Source organism: Plectrocnemia conspersa, unplaced genomic scaffold (genome assembly GCF_051122295.1).
Source record: "Plectrocnemia conspersa isolate PC_06_02 unplaced genomic scaffold, ASM5112229v1 ptg000012l, whole genome shotgun sequence".
Taxonomy (NCBI): Eukaryota; Metazoa; Arthropoda; class Insecta; order Trichoptera; family Polycentropodidae; genus Plectrocnemia; species Plectrocnemia conspersa.
In genome coordinates this window covers 13,227,042-13,253,448 of record NW_028277176.1, presented here as the reverse complement: position 1 = coordinate 13,253,448, position 26,407 = coordinate 13,227,042, and the positions used below count along the sequence as shown (strand labels likewise).

Here is a 26,407-nt window from a genome sequence, read left to right as displayed (position 1 = left end):
TAATTTTCTTTTGCTTGCCAAAAATTGTATATCAATTAATAGCATCTTTCACTATCTTGATTATTGAAAATCACAATAGTTGCTCATTTTCATTGCTCAAGTGATGGTAAGATACTTGGATTTTTATGATGGGATATTGGGTATTTTTTTTGTTACATGTAATCAAAACTGTGCTATCGTGCTAGGTACATAATATTTTATGTACGCACATGCCCAATGGAACAAAGCGAAGCGACATTTTATATTAAAATACTTTTAAGATAAAAATAATAATAATAGTTACAATTTTCTTTGAACTAAATACTATGTCTTTATATAGTTCTTAAAATTAATAACCACTTTTTTAGAATCTCGTTAATGTAACATTTCAAGACAGAACAGACAAATTTACTCTTGTAATTAATCGCTACTTTAACTCCAGCGTTATTTACGTAACGTAAAATAACGTGATTATTTCACGCCTCGTATAATTTACACCAAAGTTAGTTATAATGAATTTTATGTGAATTGTAATGTTTTATTTATTTTATTACAAAACAGACATGTATATATATATATAATATTACATAATGCGCGATAAATTAACTTATTTGATTTTAGTAAAGAAACAGGAATAAAAATAATTGTAGAATATCAAAAAAGCTTGTGGATAATTTTCATAATTTTTGAGTAACTCCAGGAAGAAATGGCAACTATCGAAACACATTTTGATAGAATCGAATGAACACAACATAACGAATCATTTGACTCTTTTTGTGTAAGTACTACAAAGGAAAAGGGAAAAGGTCCTGGAGACGTCGGTGTGGGAACACTTGAGTTATATGGGCGTCTGGAAATTCGTGTTTGTTATTTGAACCTTGTTCTTCTTTTAATAGTAGAGACAACGCAAAACGATTCTACCCTTGTCAAGGGACTGCTTCGGCTTGATACAAAAGTAAATACTTTTGCACTGAATACGCACACATGTTCTTGATGTGGTTCATTATTATTCGAATTTATAGTTTTTAAAACTATTTTATATAGCAATATTTTCCAATAAAAAAATATATTTTTTTAAATGAAAATAAATGTTGTATGCTATATTTCATTGGAAATTATAGAAAAACATTTTACATATCGTAACGAATTCAATACCCGAATATACATATATTAAAATATTATCTGACCAAGTTAAAACGGGATATTTGGAAAGGCAAAAAAGTACAAAGCCCAAGCAAACTTCTGAATACTCAGGTGTTGTTTCTGGGAAGCGAATACGAAATGAGCAATAAACGCGTTTTACACGCAACTATGCTAATATTTCACAAACAGTGTGCCTTTTTCGGATTTTTCTTCGCATAAAATTGCGGTATTTATAAGTCTGATGCCGTTGAGAAGGTCACTGTTTTTCGATAATATATGTATACATAAAAAACATTATATTAAACGAATTTCACGGTTAGGGTTTGTTTTTAGAACATATTTTACGCAGTAAAGAAATATAGGGCAGAACAGAGCAAGATAAAGTATTCAAAGTTTTTTTATACTGGCTGGTGTATTTAACCCTATATACGGAAAAGTGCCATTTAAAGGCCTTAAAGGTTACTATATAAATCGTTAACTATATCGCTTTGAATTGTCATCCACTGGTAGCCTTCTACAAATCAATCTTTTACTATTATTGAACGCCGTTTATAAAAAAATTGATTAGATTTTTTCACAACAAATGTAATACTACGTATTCAGGAACTAAAAATCTTTAAAAATATTACTTAAATCAATCTAATAATATTTTTTCTATAATATTAAAGTTAATATTGAAATATATGCAATAAATTAATATTTGCTTATTAAAAATATAATAAATACGAATATATCCTTTTCTAAATCATGTTTATAAAATCAGAAGTTATTAATAGTGTTTGTATAGCTTTGCATATGATGTCAATTGATTCATTTATATTAAAATCTATTATATTGATTATTGATTCTTTAACTTAGTTGTATAGTTTTTGTAAATAAATTTTATTGAGAAAAAAGCTGAAATTAAATCAAAACAAAGTATGTTATTAATATTATACATTATTGTACAATCAGAATTTAGGATGTGGAAATTTTTGAGTAGAAAAATGTAATAATGACGTTCAATTTTATTGACAATGTTTGCAGGTACTTCAAATTGATTTGAATATATATTTCAATAAATATTCTCAATTGAGTTTCAGATCCAATCTTAAGTGCTGAATAATCAGAAATACAATTACAAGTGGTATTAATTGAGTTTAAATATTTTTTTTGTAAAATCAGATACGCTCATTTTATATCGCAAAGAAAATAATGATGCAGTCACTAAAAAGAGACTGCAAATAATTAATTTGCGGTGATTTAAGACTGCTGCTGGTACAAACAGAGCCTAATGTAGACAAATTTATAGTACAACACTAGCTTTTTTCTACTCATGTTTATAATAATTGCTCAATGGTAAAACAGTTATGGAAAATTCAATATCAAATAATTTATTTATAGGCTTATTAAGTGCATAAAATAAAGCTATCACATTTTTTCTAGACTATCTTTACTTTCCGAGTATACCACGCACATATAAAAACGAACTTTATTGCTCATGCTATTCATAAAGAGCATTAAAATAAATTATATAAGACATATCTCATATATTTCTAATTTATTATTAGCAATAACGAAACGAATAAAACAATTATAATTTTATTCGTTTCGTGATCATTTGAAGATTATATTTCCGCTTATTATGTAAATTTAAGATATGGCCACAATTAATTTACGTTTATTACGCTCTGGGAAATTCTCTTTTGAATGGAAAAAAGCAATAAAAATACAATTTTAGAGCATTAGGCATTAAGCAATACTAATAATACGGCGCTCTCGAGCACACCTTTATACATAAAATTAACATATGTTTAATAAATATTACACACAATCTTGAATTCAATTAGCATGTACTGTGTACCTTTTTTCAAGCGATGCGAAAATATTTACGGACATTAAGTTAACTGTTCGCCATTTCGGTTCTTCGTTAACGTTCATAGTAACGAAAACACGCATAATTGCCCGGCTGCGGTATGACTTTCGGTCGCGTTTACGGTTTTACGTTTCAACGTTATTTTTTGCTAGCCGCAACTTGCCTTTAGTACGTTGTTTAAATTTCACGATAAAAGCTTCAAAAATACTTTATGACAGTCAGGGACTCGTTTAATACGGAACAACTTGAATTATCGCGAAAATGTCACATCCCAAGATTTCGTCGGTAGATGACGACGTGACACTTTAGCGATTATTTTTTTTATCTACCTAACTAACATCTTACCCATTAAAATGATAAAAAAAAACATGTATTTATAAAATATAACCATTTACTATTTTATAACTATTTATATTTTGCTATTTCTGATCTGAGGTAATCGTAAAAGATGATCTAAATTCAATACGCGATGAACTTATATTAAACATGTACTATTTTTTTAACGCATACCCTCTCATTTTCTTCGTTTAATGCTAAAATATTTATAATATATTTAATATAAAATATATCTGATTTATTACAAATACATGATTTATCAATCCTGTTCATTACGTAAGTAAATTAATGTCATCCGGGGGTCCAGCGAGACAGAGGCTTACGGAAAGGTGCGACGCACTGATTATTTTTCATTGTCGTCAATTCGGCACGGGTTTACGTTATCTTAGGAAGCGGATATTTAACTACTGAGTGTATAAGTGCAAACATAATAAATTTAAACGGTATGCGTATCAGATTTCTTAAAAAAATATTTTTGGTCTGTATACATATACTTTAAATCACCTGCGTTGCCTGAGAGAAAATAATATTCAAAGTACTGAGGCGAATTAAAATATTAAAAAATATTTTTTAAATATTTAAATAAATATTTTTTGCTGAGGTGCACTTTAGGACCCTGAGAAAAATGCATTAGTTTTGAAATAAAAATTTAATTTAATTAGATGCTTTTAGATACGTAGGAATCACCCATTAAACAAGTTATAAAAAATGGTGTATTTTTTGTTCTGATGCATGTGCAGAACAAAAATAAATTTAAGAAATAGGTTAGTGATTTTTTTTCAGGCACAATTAACGTTAAAACGCGATCTATTTCAAATGAGAGATAACCTACGGGTTATCCAAATGGATAACGGAAGTTAAATGGTATTTCAGTTCCGCCTCTAAATCACATATGATTGCTCAAGGAGTCAGTAAGAGAAGGACCGTTGATCTCTTCCTATTTCCTCGAGCACTGCCATAGAAAATCATTTAAAAAATCATATTACTAATTACTTCATTTTCGATCTACAAATACACGAAAGTATTACCCCAATTTTATCTGTTCCATCTAACTGTTCCATCCAACTGTTCCATCTCTAAATAGACAATTACCTGAACTAAATATTATCAACATTGTTACTTTTAAAAGCTAAGACACCCTTCATCGGTTCTAAATTCAAACAATGAATTATTTTTATTATATAATTTATTTACATGATCTGTGATCAGATTATAGTTATTTTTTATTATTGTTTATTTTAATCCCACCAATATTATCTTCTTCACTACCAAATAATGAGTTAAATTCAACGTATAATTCACGCATAAAGCTATCATCACTACTTTGAAATGGAAAGGATTAAGTTTGTTAATCCTTACTAAAGAATCGCCTTTCGATCTATGTAATTGAACATAAATAGAACACTACTTGAACTATTAATTAATCAAGAGGTATGAACCGATTTCTAGTGAATTTGATAATAAACTCATTAAATATAACTTAATGTGTTATATAAAAATATATTAAATTTAAAATGTATCTTTACAATATTTTTCTTTACTTTTCACCTGTAACTAATGCTAATGCCATATTATAATTTAATACCATAAATATGTCGAATATTAGTGGCATATACCATTTATACGTAGTGTTTGTAAAATACACAAGTGACTTGAACGTTTCGATTCACAAATAAGATAATCTCATTCCGTTTTTTTACGCTTCCTTTTACGACCATGCATCATATGAACGGTCTCGAAATTATAAGTTATCTCACACAAACACCCTTTCGTATCATCCGAAATATTTATTTTTCGGATTTTTTCTCCGTTTCCCGTCGGTAATATCGTGAACCGACAAATTTTCCCCTAACAGGTATAAATTTCCACCCGCCTCTGTATATTACTTGTGTCATTATTTCCGACCGCGTTTCTTTTTTGGAAGATTTACAAAGAAAAGGAAAAAATCAAACGATAATTCTAAAATACACCTCTGGTTGAGTCGATTTATATTAATCGAGGCCTTGTTGTATATACAATAGATAATAAATGTTAGCAATGTTTATCAATTTACATGAATATATAATAAATATTGTACATATAAACACAGGCCGTCTGGATGCTGGAAAGTTTTGATTATCATTGCTTTGTCACACACGTGTGACCTCGGGCCAATTTACTTATAACAATTATTGTTTTGTGCGGAAGCCAAAAAGCCCAAACAAGGGCGTAGGGACACTCTAATTAAATTATTTGACTAAATTAGATAGCAAGGCCTTTTCATTTAATTATAACAGTGCCTGATTTTGTATACGTATCGGTATACAATTTTAATGAAATCTGATATTGTCATTGTATATATTTGGAAACTACTTATATTTTTTGTAATAAAAAATGATAATTAATCTGAAAATGTAATATTATTTGAGCTTCTCCAAAATTAATATACTAAGATAATAATATTTAACGGAAATTTTTGTATGTAGTCCTACATATAAATTTAGAAAAATCGTCAATTAGACAAACCAACTCTCGATATAAAACGTGATTTAAACAAAATATATTTTTAAATGCGTCTTAAGACGCAATTGTTTTTTTTAACAATAACATTATTGTTATTCAGTTATAATTTTAATAAAAATACATATTTTCCTCAATCAAAATGGGTAAAAAAGCTTATTCATATCAGTAGAAAATAAAATTATTTATGGTGGCCATTCGAATAAATAACTAAAAATTTGCTTTCGCGAATAGGTGCGGATTTTTCTAGAAACATACTAAAGAGAGCGTTTTTTTATTTGACCCAATTGTTCAAAATAAACATGTTCACCATTCGTCAAAGCTTCCAGTCATCAATCATATAAATAGGCTATTCGCGAACAACATTATCCGGACATTAACACTCCTTTCAACATTTTATTTCGGACCACTATTTCAACGACCTGCTATTGATTTATTTGGTCAAGATGTATTATTTTGTACAAAACACAAAATATTCACATGGTCCTAAAACCCGAAAGTACAATTATTTTATTTATATGAAAACTTCCTGCTACTTGCAAATTTGTTATTTAATGCTATTAAAAGTTAATACAATAAACTGTTTTTTTTAATATCATTACACTTATTATAAAACTATAAAAATAATGTTGAATTAATATGGTATTAATTTTTAACAAATAATAATTTTACATTGCATTTTAGATATTTGCTTATACTATTATATGAAACAGTATATGTAGATAAAATAACAATTTTAATTGAGGGTGTTCATAACGGCGCAGGACAAAACAGCGCCAAAAAAAAGCGCAGCGTTAACAGTGCAAAAAATCTGTGCCACGTCAAAATTGCGTAACGCATATATAAAAAAACATGAAAACAAAAATATAAAACATTTAACACAGGGCGAATGTATACGAAAAATAATTGCTGATGATATATTAATATATGTAGAATAAAAAGAGTATTATTATTATGATGATAGTAATTAAATAGAAATAAACGTAAAAAATATCAATAATAGTTTTTTCTAGTAATGGCTGGAGCTTTAAAGATAAGTTAATGCATTTGATATGTATATTATTAAACATAGTAATTTACGTTAGTATAATACTATAAAGAAGAAAAATCGAATATGATCGATAAGAAAATAAACAAAACAAAAAAAGGGAATCTCGTGATGAGGTATTATGTTTTATATGTAATAAAAATTAAATAATAGAAATAATGAAGATAAGTATATATAATAGATAAATATACAGATGTTATCTAATAATACAATTTAATACCGTACACTAATCAGCGTGTATTATCTATACCATAAAAAAAAATTATGTCTATTTGTTTGTCACAAGAACTCCTCACAAGCAATGAACAGTAGCGACGTGATATTTGCACGCGTCATTTTATATTCTGTTTCTAGGGCAATTACGCTATTTTCAACTTTTATTTATTAAATACAATCACATGCAACTGCAATACGTGCTAATGAAACCGCTGAAGAAACTGAACAGCGATACATTGACGACCGATTACGTGCTACTAAATAAATTTGTAATAACATGATAAAAGTAATTAAAACTAATAAAACATGGGTTTGAATATATTTTGGGCGAAGCTAAATATAAATATCAATGGTAAAATATAAATCTTAAATTACGTAATATTATATTTACATTATATGCATATTGTTGCTTAATTTGAATTTTCGATGAAAATTTATAAATTAGTTGAAAATATATAAATTTATAGCTTAAATATACAAAGCATGTTTCTTTTTTCATTTTTCCTTGAACTTTATCAAAGGAATAATTGTTAAAATATTATTTAATAAATAATTTATATTTTTACCTTACATAATTTGCTTTAAAATTGTTTTTTTATATAGAAATATTAAGAACATATGGTATAAAAATCGCCATAATTATGAATCAAATTATATATAACTAATAATTTTCATGTGGTTGTGTGTGATCAAACGTCTTTCCTTACCGCTCTTTAGTTTATGTCATTATATTACTTGATACAAGTAAACAAAAGTGTGGGGATTTCAAACAAATGAAAAGTAATATCAGTTCATTTTGAAAGTAAGGCCTAACATTGAAAGAGAGATCTCGGAATTAAACAATCGCATTATTAATTGGAAATATTTCATGGACTACATAATAGCACATCCGTCCCGAGATTTTAATTATCTATAAGTACCGGAATAAAACTAGGATTTTGTGTGGAACACTCTACCCTGCTCAAAATAAAATTATCGCCGAAAGTTACCGTCTTGAAGTATCATTTTTAAGACGTTACACCTTTTGTGGGTGTGTTCAAGAAGCGATGCAATTGGCCCGCCAACTGCGATTCATTAAAGCTGTGCCAAACCAGCCGTATAAAAGATGTGACACACGGACGGACAGAGAAAAAGAGAAGCTTGATACTCAGAGGCTAAGATCGGATCGTCTAGCACCATTACAAAAGATCAAAGTCGACAATAATTCAATTCGACACTTCAGCAAAGTCTGATACTACCTGATAGCAGCGTTTACAATTTCATATATATGTGGTAATTGATAAATTCTTATAAAAAAAATTGTTACCATAATTTCCAGTGTTTATTTTGACTGCAAAATCACACCCCTTCGGCCAAAAACCCAAAAAAAATAATGAATTTAATATTTCGGAATTCCTATTTTTAGAAATAGTTGCAAAACTGCAGTTTTTTTTATCTTTTTCAGTATGTATTTTATGAGAAAATGCTGGGCTACTCTTTAAAAAAATGTTTTTATAGAATCTGTTATTTGCCCAATGAAGCAAATTGATTTCAGAGCTTTTAAAAAAGAAACAATAATGAGAAACTCATTGTTTAATTTATAAAAAATATGAGAGCTTTGTTTATTTATAGGTATTTTAAATTTTATATTATTACCTTATAGTATTTATTCTGATTTAATCCCGGAAAATTTATCACAGAACATAATCGCAAAATTTTAGAATTGATTTTTTACATGAAAATTAAAACATTTGCTGATTGTATAAAATAACTGAGGAAACGTATGAAAAACACAGTATTTTATTAAGTGGTGATATATAATAGTTTGTATTGTAGCGGACGGTGAAGGCGTCATGGTACGCTTAGTGAAACTTCACGCCAGAACATCAGTTGTGCATCGCTTACAAAATAATCAAACTCTCAGATCATGTTCTAGGCGAAATTATCAATGTCCATTCACCCGTGAAAAAAATTATTTGTAGTGAAACTGAAAATATGTTTTAGTCTATGCGGTAAACAGAGTGAGAAAATTTTTGGCAATATTTAAAATATCATTTACTAAAAATATGTTCATCTAAAAAAATATGATAGGTGATAAACTAGCACGGAAACTAAATTTCTTATTAAAAGAATAGCTAAAGAATATAAGCAGAATGAGCAGAAATTTTAGAGCGACTCAAAATTGAATTTTATTTAGAACCATCCGAATCCTTATCAATTGTATGAACGATGATGAGACACGACGCAATAAAAATTTTGTTAATGGTATTTAATATAATATATACATATATAAATGTATGTCCTTATATTATATAAAAATGCAAATTAAGTTTTCCGAATAAAAATCATGTTAATAATACTTGTAAGGTGAATTTCATGTGAGGAAATAATAGTTTAGAAAATATGACTTACCGGTGGAGACCAGCTGTATAATCAGCGCCATCGCCAACAATCCCACGACAACGCCAAAGTGTCCGAAGCGATCCATGTCGCCGATTGTTGTGCAGTATTTATATGTAGTATAAATATATTTTTTTATCTCTTCTCAAGACACAACGTCACACTTTTCCACAGCAGGCACACTCGCCCACTAATCTCACGGAAGCGTGAGTGCTTTCACAAATCACTTGTTTCACGGCGAGACAATCGAAAGCTTTTAAGACTCGTTTGCACACTTGGCCAGAACAATCCATTAATACTTGTTTGCAGACATTAGCCCCGGCGAACACTTTTTAATCAACTTTGTCCGATAGTTTCCTGTGGGCAAATATATATTTCTCTAAAGTACCGCCGATTCGATTCGATGGCAAATAATATGATCGCGAATTGGATAATTCATAAATCTGCATTTTATGGGATGGATTGAAAGCTTATTAACTCCCATTAGAATGTTAAAAAACCATCGATGTGAAAAGACTTGTTCAAAATATGTTTTTAAGTGGTAGCGGTTTAATTTGTAAAAAATCAAATTTTGTCGAATCCACGCGATTCGCAAAACGCAGACGCGGCTCTTAATTAAAATGTCTTTGAACTAAATCTGTGCCCTAATTATATTAATTGAATTAAAATTTATAAAAGTGAACTTAATTATATCAAGTAATATATACTAATTAATTGTACACAAAATCGGGTTAATTAATTTTATACAATTGATAAGTTAATTAATAACATAATTAGTAATATTTTTTAAATTGCAATATTAAAATGAAATATAATAGATTTAGTGTATTTAGGACTGCCTAGACGTTCATTTATTATTAGTATTTTTCTGTATAATATGAGTCATTCTTAAACTAATGTGTATTTTATTTGTATTATAACTTACTATTCCAATTCATTTAAGTGAGAAACACTTTATTTTTGCAAATACTATGATGTCAAGTTGTTATCTAAAGGTCGAATAAATCCTAAGGGATTAAGGAACAATACCATAAACTATGTAACGGGAAGCCATTCATCAAGTTGCCTTTACAGAAAAATTAGACAGAGCCATAAATAATAAATTAAATATAATTTATTATTTATGAAACCTCATATTTATTATTTACGAAGACTACAAAAATACGAAGAATCATACAATACAAGAAGAGTATTATTAATTTTCGAGGAAAACAACTCGTGAATTTAATTTACAAGCTGTTTAGGAATGTACTTTTGGTTAAACACAGTCATATTATCTGGCAAATATTGGTCAGCAATGCGAGGTATTGTTTTATAAAAATATGTTTTTTCCTGTGTTAAACGCATAACTGATATTAAAAAAAAAATAAGTAATAAAAGTCAAAGACATTTATTTTAGCATCCAATCAATAGGTATCACTATGCTCAACTCAACTCGATTTTATTTTAATAATTCACCCGTGAGATATGGAAAATCTAAAATGTGATGATCGATGATTATAATAAACAAGAATTACCTATTCTGATCTCCCATACACAATTGTGACACACCACGGTTTATATGGGATTCGAACCCATAAGTATTATTCACTGAATTATTCACGTGCTGATTATATACAACAGATGCAAATATCATTGCAGAAGCGTTACAATATAATACAAATTTAGACATGTAATGAATACATATTTTATTTTCATAACATATGTTCATTTGTTTAATCTAAATATTCAAAATATGCTTTTATTATATTATATATTAAACAGCATAATGAAGTCTGTATTTTTTACAGTAAAGCGCAAAATAAAAAAATGGACCTATATTAAAGAATAGGAAACGAAGGCCTGACATACGTTACGCCGATTCGAGAATGCATCCAATAATCGGGTCTTTAGAGGAATCCAATAAACAAACGCTCCTCGCCTTCGCAATATCGCACCGGACATAAAGTATGTCGAACAAAGTGCTATGCCAACATCTAGTCTAGGCCAAAAACCATCGGTTTTGCTGTTCAATTCTGGAAACGGCTTACTTGCACTTTTGCCACGTCTTTCTAGGGTATCGATGAAATCACTGTAGGCATCGAAAGATGAGACCCTCGTGGCTTGGAGGGCTTCCGGAGACTTTTGAGAACGACGGGAACAAAAAGCCCCTTCGGAGGAGTGGACCAGCCGAGGACAAAGAGAAAAAAATTGAGAGCGAATATCGAAATTACACTAGAATGGCGTCGAGAGGAAAGGCGTCGTGGAAAATTGAATTGGAGTCGTGTTATTTTAATTTAAGACTCAATTCGCTCTCTTCGACTTTCTCTTTTTCCATATATAAAATATTCTATCTCGTTATTTGTTAGCTCTGAAATTATGCGGCGACATGAGAATTTGTTTAAGATTCGGCGATGGATGAATGAGTATCGTTAATTTATTTATTGAATGGGATATTGTTCAAATTCAATGCTTCTCTACTGCTTAAATTTCGATCTTATGAGAATTTAAAATACGCTAAATATATATACTTATCTACTCAAATATAAATTCATTTACAAGTGCAAATTTGCAATATTAATACACGAAGTCAAAAATTATTTTTAGCATAATCATTTATATATTTATTAAGTATAGTTATAGAAACAAATCGCATATACATGGTTGAAAATCAATATTTCACATTTCTCTTAAAGTTTTATTATGTTCTTTTTTAGTAAAAATTAAAAGTTGAATTAAAAGAAGTAGTAGCATAATTTCGATTAATTCACAGCTGCATTCAAAGCAGGTAGTGATAACAAGGGCAGATAATTATTGTTTTACAATACATGTTTTATGATCAAATATAATAATACTTATATTAAAAGATTTGTTTCCGACTTCCTTGAACATCTGCTGGTTGTAAAAAAATAAAATTTCAAGGTACAATGATTTATTAATTATTTTTTAATTTAAAGCCTATGGCAAGAATTGGTTCGGATAAATGAAACAAAAGTCAATTGTTTCATGTAAATGCTATATAATTCATACAAGAGGATGTTGTATATTTTGCAAAACACGAGAGAAAATGTGTAATAGAGAGCGATCTTTAATCTTTAATTAAACATGCATTAAATATTTTAGTTTAGGGGCCCGGTCTTTATACCGTAAGACTCGATTTTTATTAAAAAAAAATAATAATTGTTTTTTAAATGTAAATTAATGTTTTAAAAACTTTTTACATACGACATTTTTGCAAAATTTTGACACTTTTGATTTTTACATTGGCCGTCATTTTGTAAAAAAAAATATTTTTTTTTTCATACAGAACGTATAGGGGGGTGCTCGGTAGTTCTATACGATACTAAAAATTGAATTTGTAATCTTTAAAACCAAGCGGTTAAGAGCGTTAACTCTTCTGAAAGTCTCAAAATGGCTCGTATGGGGGTCTGATTGAACTGATACATCGCTTGTTTTGCAGCAAAAAAATATATTTTTTTATATTTTATTTAGATGAAGTTTAGGCTGTTAAACGTTTCATACATAGCGATCTCTTCGTTAAAATTTAAACCTACTAAGTTACAAGTGTTTAAGTTTTTATACTTGTCGCCATTTTGCAAAAAATTGACACATTGGATTTTGCTAACAAACTTATACAGGTACTCAAAAATTCTATACTGTCACCAAAATTCAACTTTAAATATGTATATAATAATATTTAATAGAATTCTTTTATGCACTTGTATGATTGAATTAATGTTACATCTTTCTTATGCATATTTTTTCATATGCACAAAATTCCATAGAATTATTGAGTATTATTGCAAAATTTGGATTTATTTCTTATCGCTTGAAAAGTGAAAAACATTGAGAAAAATGCTAATACGGCAAATTTGCATTGAACAAAAAAGTCTTGGTTTGATTAATTTGGGCTGTAAATCAAAAAGTTCGCTAAAATAATTGTAACTTTTTTAATTTAATTATTTTGTAAAACAAATTTCTTATTATTTACACTTCTCTGTCAAAACTTATCATAGCTGCAAATATTATGTAGAATACAATGGAGAAACTATTACACCTATATATTTCCCAATAAAACTTTTATACTTCAGTGTTTCACCACAGTGGTCACCACCCTCGGTAAATGAAGACATGCTTGTTATATATGTTGATAACAATAAATAAATCCAGTCAATTTAAAACCATTCACGAAAATATGTAATGCTATTTTATAATTTTTCAATAGAGGCTTAATACGTGTAAGGAAATATTGAGAACTTCTCAATCCAAACAATCATCTAGAAAAAACCCTATACCTAGATTAGAAAGAAACCAACCTGAACCTTCATTGAATTTAGTATATAATAAAATTACAAATTTCAAAATTAATAAGGCACTAATAAATGGAGTAGAAGACTTTCAGTGCTTAGGAAATATGTCAGTCAATAAAAAAATGGCAGTCGTTACACAGGTGTATGAATGTGATATTTGAGAAGAAGAAAAAAGACTTAGAGAATAATATTTGGACACCGAAAACGAGAATTAAACGTAATGAATAACAAGCTGAAGAAGCTGACTAAGCATGAAAAATATACCAAATTTTATAAATCACAAATAACTAAGATGGGCAGGTCACGTAGAAATAATTCACGCATTTAGAAAAAAAAGCATTAACACCCCTAAAACATTAACAAACATAAAGCACAGTAAACTCGGATTAGGGGATGGCTCAAAAAGATAAAAAATCGAGAACATTAGTAAAATATCTTGACTGATGGAAAAAGACATGAAAAAATTGTAGAGCTCAAAAAAAGATAAAGAAGATTTATAAAAGTTAGTTAATAGATAATTTTAAGTGCTATATTGTGAAACCTTGAGACGTATAGTTAAACAAACAAGTTTTAAAATTATGCAGCACAAAAAGATATCTGACAAATATGGTATCTTATTTTTTCAAACTATTATATAATAATCCGTCAGTTATTTGCGTCTTCTATAACACTTTAGTTCTTTTGAATCAGGATCTATAATTTAGAATCCCTGAATAACCAAAAATTTAAAAAAAGGTTCTTGAGATAATTTTGTAAGAGAATATGAGGTTTTTATCCTTCCTTGTATTCCAGCGCCTTTTTAGGAGCATTGGAATAAGATTGTATGTCATTAATAATTTCCTCAAACTATTAAAAGATACTGTCGACTATTAAATTCGAAATTCGAGTTTAAGGTTCCGGAATCACGATCGCGTCATCTTTTGATGCCCGTTAGAGCCAGGACGTCCGCATTAACCGACGCACCTGTGGCTTTCGCCATCCAGCTCCTTAATACACTGATATTGCACATTGATATATTTAATTCTAGCTACGAAGAGCTGGTCCAGCTCGCAACATTTAATTTTATATTTTTTTGATAATGATTATAATTATATTATATTATATAATATAGAGATCGCTAAATGTCAATTTAGTTTTATTTTTCCCGTTCCTCCACTAGGTCTATTATACTAGGCACTATAAACTTTTCACATTTACTCTGTTTAAAAATACTAATTAAACATAGTGTACACCGTAATTCGGAAAATAATGATATCCACAAAGAAAAATGTTTATAGAAATATAATAATTTATTTTTTGATGTTATATACTATATGTGTATTATAATTTATACAATTCGTATTCCAAACAATTCATCAAAGCTTAAATTAATTACACAAATATAAAACAGGGGCAAAAAATACAAAATAATGACTTTCATTTTTATTGGAGTTATCACTCGAAAGTAACAAACATCAAAAGGGAAAAACACAATGGCCGTCCTTAATGTCACTTTTTGCCCCCATTCAAATGCAAATCTCGGCGAGTTCCTTCGCCCCGAGGATGAAACATTGTAGATTTAAAAAAATGAAAGCTTTTCTCTTGTGCCAAAAGTAAAAGATTTACGCAAAAACGTGACCCTTTTTTACCGTTCAAGTCGCAGGCCGATGTGATATAAAAAAGATCATTCTTGACGGCTAAAGGGCTAATTCGATTTGACGGAACCAAATGTCGGGTCGAATTTGAAACGTGCACGAATACAAGCTAATTAATCCCGAAAACCGATGAGGCGCGACCAGAGGGCTAATCAAGTAAGGGTCAAAAAGTGACCCTTGTCTCTATCCTCGCAAGAATAAACGTCAAACCAAATGATGTATTACCAACCTTGGATGACACGTTTTTAAAAAAAGTGATTTATCAAAAATAAAAATATATATTTAATTTTTAAAATAACATATGTTTAATCAGCCATTCCTACGGGAAATATACATAATATAAATATTTTAATAATTAACGAGTTTATATATTTTCAAAACACTAAATACTATATAATATATTTATATAATATACACCCGCGTAACTTTATGATTGAGTTAGCGATTTGATCATGAAATTCTAATCAGAATTTGGATACATGTTTAATTAAACGCGTTAATCAAGCAGACAGAATTTTTACTTTACTTTGATATTATATGAATTGATAAAATATTATTACTGTATAAAATTTAGTAACATATATATTTGGCATTTAACCGACAAAAGCTCTGACCGTAAAAGACGCATTATAAAAAAACTAATTAACCTTTTTGTGAATAGGATCATTATAGGTCTTTGAGACGACGCCGATGATAAATTAGTGATAATTAAAGGGTGCACAAATAAATGTATAAATAATTGTTTCTACCGGATGAATAAATTACTATAATATAAAAAACTTAATCTTTTCATTAAATTGGAGACCATGAATAAAAAAATTATATATAATAATAACAATAGGACATGCTTTAAAAATTGATTCTAAGGTATTGAGTTATACAATGTAATATTTTTAAGATACAGAATATAAAATGCTGATTTAATATATGTATGTCGCTATTTATGTTTCTATATACAATATATTGATGTCGTATTTTAATTTAAAAATGTACCGCAATATCATATTTTTTAATTTACACACTGCTATACTAAGTCACTCAAAAATATTTTTAATATTGATTTATATATTGCTTTTTTTGGGCTATATAAATATGGATTTCTATGTAGAAACTAAACAATTTTAATTCTTTTTTTATAAAATATTTTTTGTATCATTTTATGTTTTTTTTTATGATTGCGCATTAGAATTTTATTTAAAATAAAAAAAAATATTTTGAATAATAAACTAATTGCAAATATGTTTTTTTAATTATGTTGAAATGATAAAGATCGCGAATCGTGTCATCAAGTGTTCGATATTCTAAAATAATCCTTTATTTTACTACCTAATAAGAAGACTACCGGACCAAGTAAAAAGAACTTCTCACAAATATGCATTAACTGTAAGAAAAGAGGCGTTAAAATCTCAATAGACAATAAAGAGTTTCAATAATTAATTTAAAGGTCCCACGACAAATAACTTATAATAATAAAAAATAAATCTCTAAGAATACAATAGCGTTGTTGTCAATGATAAATTTAGAACTCAAGAAACTAATAATATATGGCTTTAAACAAGAAAGAAAGGTAAAACTATAGCGCAACAAAGGTGTGTAAGACACCTAGTATTGCATAATAACCACCAAATTTCAGTTTGATCAATAATCACACATTAACATAGCCATAAAAACAAACATTTAATTATCTAACATCTCTCTCTCTCATTCTCACACACACTATGATAAGCGTTAACAAATAGGGGTGTATTTTTAAAAATTGGTTTTTAATTATACTCATCAGCGATTTACCAAAGCTTCTTCGAACAATCAATATGAATTATTTGACACTTGTGACAAAGCGTCACGAAAGAACAAAACTAAGACTCATACGAGCAATCATGATGAGATTACCGACTGAAGAAAACGAAGACGTATGTCACTTGTCATACCAGTGAGACTTCCAAGACCTACCATTTCAACTTCACTGCCTGATATCGACATCTACATGTATTTGCATGTGTGGTAAATTAAATATATTTCTAAAATAAACTATTACCAGCTTTTCTATCTGGCTGCAAAATCACACCATTTGGCCTTAAAACCCAGAAGTAGAATGCATTTTTTATGCATCTCTAAATGGACCATAAGCCACAGCTGTTATGTGCTCTACACAAAATAAGGCTAATACTGATAGCTTATGGAATGCAGAATGACAAGTGCAGTGCTACCAAATTTTCACAATATTAAACTTTAACGGTTACGCAAAAGAATCTTACAAAGAAGTAACTAGTTTAATTTCGCTCTAATCGTCGCAAAAGTGTGCTGAGTAAAATAAGCTACTCTCTTCTAGCGTATATAATGAGCCCACATTGTTTACTTCCATTCGGAATTCATTTCCGACAGAAACCTTCATTTACACAACTTGAAGCACTCAAGAATCAAGCAAGACTTAGAAAACTGAGGGAGCAGCTGCTTCCCTCTTCACGTCAACTATGGTCCAACATATTTACACGAATTCATTATTGCAGTTAATAATTTATAAATAAATAAGATTGCCTTTTATACAAAAATAAAATTGTGACTGCTAGAGTAGAACATATTTATTTAGTAGCAATAGAAAAAATAACGGAGAGTATATTGAACGATTTTTCAAAAATACAGTTTGTATGAACTGCTTTAAAATATTGCTCACAATTTATAGTCCGCCTAATTGACTACTAAGCGTTATGATAACGTTATTGTATATATAAAATTTAACAGATTTAAAATAATCATTAATATTTAATAAAAATTTAATAACTGATTAAATGATGATAAAAATTTAATAACCATGTATTATACAAGTTTATATAATTTTTAATAAAATATCATTATTAAACCCTGTAAATTATTTATTAATGCGTACTAAATAGATATAGCAGAAATATTTGTGGTGCAGACAGATGATTAGATACGGTTTTCTTTTTGTACTCAAAAAGTATACTCATTTCTAAATATAATATATTTATATTCAATTAGTTATATGGTTACAATAGCGTATTGGTAAAAGTATATATAATCTACAATTAAATACCTTTATAAATTTGTATTTAATCATTTTGACTCTTGTTGTAATGAACCAAACTATCTTCATCCAACGTTTTCCTATTCTTTTTTCTTTACTCCCATAATTCATTCGGCAATCTCGCACGCGCATATGTTAAAGATATTTACACCTATTTTCCCGAATCGCGAGATTGATTAAAGGACAGAAAACGTGTGGGCTCGGATAAAAATATTGTAATATGCCATTTCGGTGGCGCCAGTTTTCGATTCGAGCTTTCTGCCCGTATTGTCTCGTTTATCTTGCCGCAGCACTCGTTCGAGGGATGAGGCGTGATGATACGACGAAAAGCATTGCGTCAAAGCCTCTGTGAGTCCTCTCTCTGTGTAAAATGCGATATTCTGTAAACATGCTATTATATATTTTCGTGTTGAAAAATGTGAAGCGCTTTAATTTTTTTAAGCTCGCCCGTTTTGCGTCTAATGCCGATAAGCTTACTTTCAACGCAGTACTCAAATAAATATTAAAATGTATACAAGCGCCAAGTAATAGGCAGTGTATTTATTATTATACGATGTGTCGAGAAAAAAAGTTACTGGCATAAAATGTATCTGAAAATCGTTTAGTGGCAAATCAGATAATGTAATTCTGTAAGACGCATAAAATAAGTTTAAATAGTTATACTTGTTTATTTTAAAGCAATTAATAGTTGTTTTATTATACATATTTACATCATTAAATATATTTTTTTAATACTAAGTATAATTTTTTTTTCTTACTGATACAATCATGTAATTAGTTTTTATCTTGAATTAAAATTATAATTACTTATGATAATAATATTATTAATTTTTTATTAACAATAATTTAATTCAAAGCAAAAAATATTTTGTTTCGCAAAATACCGTATAAATAATAAATTCGTCTAATGGATTAAATAATTATGTTTGATATGAAAAATACAATATTTAATATTGGAGCAAAATTGTTCATTTTATCAGAAAATTATTAATAATATATCCAGCAAAATTAAAAAAACGAATATAACATGAAAATACATATGCTATCAAAAAACAAATATTTATAATATTATACTGTTAATAAAAAATACTTTTATGGAAAAAAAATTATGAAAATTTTAGGATTGTATACTATAATATATTATTCATAATACACTTTATACCCTCTAAAATTCAGATCAACATAAATTAAAAATGTTTTATGTATTATACATAATAATATATTATTAAAATTTACTTACACTTTTTGAAAAACTATTTTCCCAAAATTTTTCAAAACTAAAAAAACGCTATTTAAATAACCAAACTTTTAGGTAAAAATTTGTATTAAATATTTTTAGTGACCTTTAGAATTATTACGTCATACTAAAAAATAATGGAATAATACAGTGAAAGCTCACGGGACCGAAGAAAAAAAATCGTTATACTAAAAATTCGGTTTCTTTACAGTCTAAGTACTGTTCTTATATTTTTTGGTTACCGTAAAAAATCCATTTATCATCGCATCTTATTGTTTCTAAGCACCAAAATATCAGAATTTAAAATGTATGTTTTTTTAAAATGTTTTTTTTGCCTTTTGGTCAATTCGTGCGGTACCATTTATTAATTTTTGCACCTTTCCTATTGCATCGTGAAATGGTTGCAGGAGAAAGTTACTACAGTGAAATCTCAGTATAGCGAAACTCACTGGAGCGATTAAAAAATTCGTTATATTGGAAGATGATATATTTTTATTTTATTTTTAATTACCATACTACAGCATCAAAATAGCCTCTTACAAAATTGACAGATATTTTTTGTCCATTTTTAAGGATACTGTAACGAACACAAAAAAAAGTTTTAAGGTCGGCAAAACACTTTGAATGTAGCTTGTGAACACTTTCGGTATACGCCAAATCAAGGACGAACTGAATTCAAAGAAATATTGTGTCAAGTTGTAACGTCATTCGTAAATTCGTTATACTGAGATCAGTCTTCGTCACAATGAAATATTTTGTATGATAAAATTTTCGGGGACAAATTGAGATTCATTATACTGGGAATTACGTTATTTTCGTATTCGTTACAGAGAGATTTCACTTAGATTACACATACTACTTCATTTACTGTAATTATTTTTTTAAATTAATATATTGTTTTTTTTTTCTTACCCTAATTAGTTTAGTATTTCTATTAAAGTTTTTTTTAACACATTAAAAAATCTATGATATTATTAATAATAATAAGTTTATGTCTATTGTTTAAAATATAGACCATTTATCAAATATCAGATATTTGCGAATAAACCATATTTATCCGATGTGTAATTAATTATTAATATACACATGCATAAATCAATTATTTACATTGGTAGTAATAATATAATATATTATTTTTAAATATAATGAATGGCTTTGACACATTTCTTGACTAACTGTAGCTTTATAAAATAAGTAATATACAAATCTGTCGTTTAATCTTAACCGACTGCGTAAAAAACGAAATGACATTAACGTTCATTGCCGCTAAGTCGTTTTTTACGAACAGCGGACAAAAATGATACAAATTCGCGTTTCGCATAAATAAAAAACGAGATCTGAAGGAATAAGGGAAAAAATGAATATATTACGAAGCTTTAACAATAGAAACGATGAAAAATGTACCGTGCAACTTTAAATCAGATTCAAAGCTTCTCTTGGCTGCAAACAAAATAAAGCCTTGGTTACTTTTTTCTTCTAGATGAGAAATTACTAGGGAAAAATTAATGTCGCTTTTACAAAATTACCCGTGAACGAAATATACGTGAAGGGAAGAATAAGCCCGGCAATCTGACAACGGTGAGGTATTCTTTAATTATGTGGTGAAATTGGAGAATTCCAATGGAGATTGTACGTGAGCGATGCGAGAATCAGTTTAGTGAATAAATTATATATGATATATAACATACATGCATAAATTGTACATTCACAATGCTCATGTCGTGTATAGTAATTTACCACATATTTTAATGATCTATTACAAATGTGAAGTCCAAAATCAACATTAAATGGCATATGTATGTATTTAGATAACAATTATACATTATTAAACATTAAATCTATTTTAATATTTTTTTATAAATTTATACTAAAAATATTCTATATGGCTTTTTATGTTTAACTTTCAAGATAGAAAAGAATCGAAATAACAACGAGTAGTATGCATATAAACAATCAAAATATGTTTAGTAATCCGATCAAATGATTAAACGCTGACATCTTAGATTTAACTAGATGTTCCTAATCTCACAGATAAATATCATGATGAATCATTAAAATAAAATCGCGCTGGGTGGGTGATGATTATGTTTAAACCTTTGTTGCGAATTGAGATTACGTATCTTTTAATGCAACAAATATTAATTAAATATACAAGTTATTACTAATAAATATGTATTATAAAAATAATCATATGCATGGGTACAAAATCAGAAACAAACTTGATATACGAATGAGAAAAGTGAGAGGGGTAAATCTTAAAATAAATAAAAAATATTGATACAAATAAAATATTAATGATAGTCGAAACATTGTATCATAAAATATTTATTATTTCCACTACTATGTATACACATTCATGCGAACTAAGTATTTTCAATGACAATAACATCACTAGCTACTCGCATTTGAACATTTTTGAAATATAGCTGACACGTCTTCAACACTAAGAATAGTAGAAAAAATATTATAGGGGCTGTATAAAAAACAGTTTTTTGTTGAGACGTGCTGAAACGTGTCTGGGTGGATATTTTTAGGCACACTTACATATATCGACCTCGCGTGTAATCTTATTTCCGTGGAAACAACATTCTAGTGAGTAAACATCCATATTGTCGTTGATACCCAATAATTGATATTAATGATTACATCTCCTTGCAATTTCTGCTTTCACTTCTCGGTTCGTGACCGGCCAAAATTAGCAGAGACAAAAAAAGACCACTCCACTGGCGATGTTGTCGAGGGTAACTGCCCCCGCGGGAGCAATGGCGAATAATAGTTACACATGCTTTTATATCCTTTATATCCCTCGATTACCATAAGTTCAATTTGTTGAACGCAAAGACGGAAAAAGTTAAAGCGAAACAAATTGCTCAACTTGAAAATAATAGCACTGCGCCTCCGCGTGTGTGCTTTGTATTAGTATATATTGCATACTGGGATAAAACATATGTATAGTAATGAATTATTGCTGTTTACAGTAATCCTTCCATTTAAACGATTGTATACAACAATTTTCACAACATCTTTAGAAAACGAAAATTAGTTTTCTTACTATGATAGTGTACAGTAGAAAACGTATGTTTCTAAAGAAACTCCAATAACTCACAATACCGAGCGAATTTTCCGAAGAAAATTAATCATATATACTATCGATTCCTAAACAATTTAAACACATACAATGATGCATTATAAATTTGTTTTGCTTCCAACTTGCATATAATGAAAGTCAGTCTACAGCTATTTTACGTTACTTTTAAATTAGTATATCGAATGAATCACGCCAATCCGTAATTTATAAATAGTAAATAAGTAATTATGATGACAGATATATTTTTACAATAAGTTTTTAATAAATATTTACAAAGTCGATTATTTTTTAATTAAATACTTAATGTATATTGCATATACCTATATATACATAATACGTACGATCTACCTCGATTAAAATTAATCTTCATGATATTCATTTGTGAGAGAAGGAAAATTTAGGCAAACCTAATCTGTGTACTTTAAGGAAACAGTCACATATTTTATACATACTTCAAATTAAGTATTAAGCTTTTTAAAGTACATATTTTTTAATTTATTATCAATTTGAAAAATATATTTTGTGCATTATTTATTCATATATGATATTTTTCATAAACTTACTAACTCATTTTAATTAACCGTCGCGATGTTTTTACGTTAGATTAAAAATATCAGATCGTTTAAGACCCCCCGAAGGGGTGAAATACTCTTTTGACAATCAGCCGCCACAGGTTACAAACTATTTACTATCGCTCAACCGAGTTAAATCATCCGAGCAACCAAGATCCGATATTTTTTTTAAAATAACCCATGGCAAACCTTGTCAAAGGCCTTCTCAAAATATGTATATATGACGTCTACTTGAATTATATTTTGTTACCATTTTCGTGAAAGACAGAAGGTTAGTAACAGTAGAACGGGAGAAACTAAATAAAACTGTGCTGTTGGTCTTACGAAACTTTCCGAAAGTGATTGAAGACATATCTCTGTATAATTATTTCGTACAATTCAGCAGACGCTGATAACACTGCCACTGCTTTATAATTATTTATGCACAATTTGAACCTATCTGTATATATGAAATGAGACCAAATTGAAATAAAATATGATACTACTAATATTAAATTCATAGAATAATTATAATACATCTATAAACAACTAAAGTCTTTGTTTGCAAAAAAAGTATAGAATTGTCATAGTTTAATTAACTTTTTAATTATTTTAGGGTCTTGTAAAGATTAATATAATCTTTTAATCTTTGCTGTAGAAGTAGGGATTTTTAACTACCTGCGCCATTAGTCATAATTTAAAGATCACAATAACGACTACTTGAACAACAGAGATATCTGAATTATGATTTGAGAAAAACCCCGAAAGTAGTGACCCCGGCGTGGTTTTATTTTCTAAAATCTTTTCAAGATTTTCTTAAGCAAATGTATGATATCTTTAAAATGTACAATGTCATAATAATGAGTTTTATTATATGTGGCAAGACAGTTAAATTTTTTAGTTCAGTTTAAATTACCTTAATGTGGTTAAAAAAATCGGGGGCAATAAAAACTGTTATTTATTTTATTTATTTATACATACAAACAAAACAAAAATTGAACAAACAAACTTAATAAGACATATATAAATATGAGAGAAATTAAGGTATTTTGAACAAAAATGCAGAGGATAATTAGAAAAGTAGCTTATTTCTAAAAATAAACCACTTATTTGTATACAAACGGATTTAAGGTATAACTGCTAAATCATGAACAATCTAACTTTTCTAACAAATATAAATATATGTAGAAATCAATAATATTGTTTATATACAATATGTATAAAAAACCCCAACTACACACACCCAAATAGCACGTCCCTAATTTACCGTGTTATTGGAGGGGTCTACTGTATATAAATTCTATAAAAAGCTTACTGGCATTTTAACTTTAAAAATGGACTCAGTGGAAGACTCTACGGTGATTATTGTGCAAATAAATGAGTAATATCCACATATATGTATATTTAAAAATACGTCAATATATGTAAAAAAAATCCGTTTATTTTACAAATGTCAATATGATTTAATTTTAAAATAACACGTTTTAAAAATATTTTACAATTTTATATATAATTTTTGGTAAGATAGACATTTTTTTAATTAGAAATAGAGAAGAATATAAAGCTGTTAGAATTAAAAGTAAAATATATTTGACAATCAAACAATCATTTTTATGTAAAAATTTTGCTGTTTGTAATTTTGGTGTGCGCAATAATCCGATCACCGTGGAAGACCTTTATTTACTATTTATGAAAAATATTACGAAACACTGTTGAACCACAAACAACGAAAAACTTTCATACAAAATGTTTTCATTGTAACGAAAAATTATCTCAGTATAACGAATTTAAGAATGACGTTACAACTTGACATAATATTACTCAATTCGACCTTGATTTGGTGGGTGCCCGATGTATTCACAAGCGACATTCAAAGTGTTTCGCCGACCCTCAAATTTTTTTTATAAAATATTTTTTCAATACATTTTATTGTGTTTATTACAGTATCCTTAAAAATAGACAAAAAGCGATCTGTCAATCTTTGAAGAGCTTATTTTGATTATGTAGTATGGTAATTAAAAATAAAATAAAAGTATATCATCTTCCTTACATTCAATATAACGAATTTTTTCTTTGGTCCTGAGAGCTTCGCTTTACTGAGATTTCCTACAAGCATTTCACGATGCTATGGAAAAGGTGCAAAAATAAACAAATGGGTACCGCACGAACATTATAAATTCTGATATTTTTGCGCTTATAAACAATAAGAAAGTATTATTGCCATGAAAAATGGATTCTTTACGATAACCAAAAAATATTAGAACAGTGCTTAGAGAGCAAAGAAGCTTTAAAATTAAGTTTGTGAAAATATAGTGACAATATTCTAGTAGAAATATTCATCGATTATTTCTTAAACCAGTCGAGACTATTACAGCATAATATTGTTGTGGAGAAATTGAAATAATGCATAGAAAATTAACAATATAACATCCAGTGTTGATAAACGAACTTGAAACAAAATTGCTTCATGATAATACGAGACCTCATACCTCACTAATTACAAATAAAAAATTAAAAAAATCCTTATCTCAAATTTTTACATGATATTTCCCATATTAAATTCTATTAATAAAATCTACATATTTTTAGAAATATAAAAATCAATAATTAGAGTGCCATTATAAAAGTATTTAATAACTAAGATTTTATCAAAAAAAGAGATTTATCCATAGCATTTTGTGAAAATCGATTTATATCTCACTAAAAAAAATAATCAAAATATCGTTCTGAAAAAAAATACCGAAAAGAAAATCTTAATAAATATGTGTATTTATCAAATAACCTATCTGAATATTTTTATCTAAGCAAATTGTTTAATTTATTCTACAATTCGTAATAGAACGTTCTGTAAAAATCATATCAATATGAGTGTTTTTTATTTGCCAGAGAAATAGAAAACAAATATTAAGAATTATATCATATATTTGCTCTCTTAAACCTATTTCAAACAACGAAGGTCTCTAACACTTTGTGAATCGAATGAATACGCACAACACTCAAAATCACTAAAAAATAAGCCTTTCGCGGGCTACGTGTTTGCTACTGCGGGCACACATTTCCAACCCTTATGCTAGAATATAAAATATTATATTCGCTCACAAATACATATA

General features: G+C 28.3%; 1 protein-coding gene across 1 annotated transcript in view; it reads right to left on the bottom strand.

Annotated features, from left to right (window-relative positions):
• The window catches only part of LOC148228268 (uncharacterized), a 72,518-nt gene that overhangs the window by 38,521 nt on the left and 7,590 nt on the right, over positions 1 to 26,407 (bottom strand). Inside the window, exon 2 of the mRNA XM_088199077.1 lies at positions 9,468 to 9,812. Within this exon, the coding sequence (XP_088055203.1) occupies positions 9,468 to 9,543 (76 nt within the window). The 5' untranslated portion in view covers positions 9,544 to 9,812. The remainder of the gene's footprint in view (positions 1 to 9,467; positions 9,813 to 26,407) is intronic.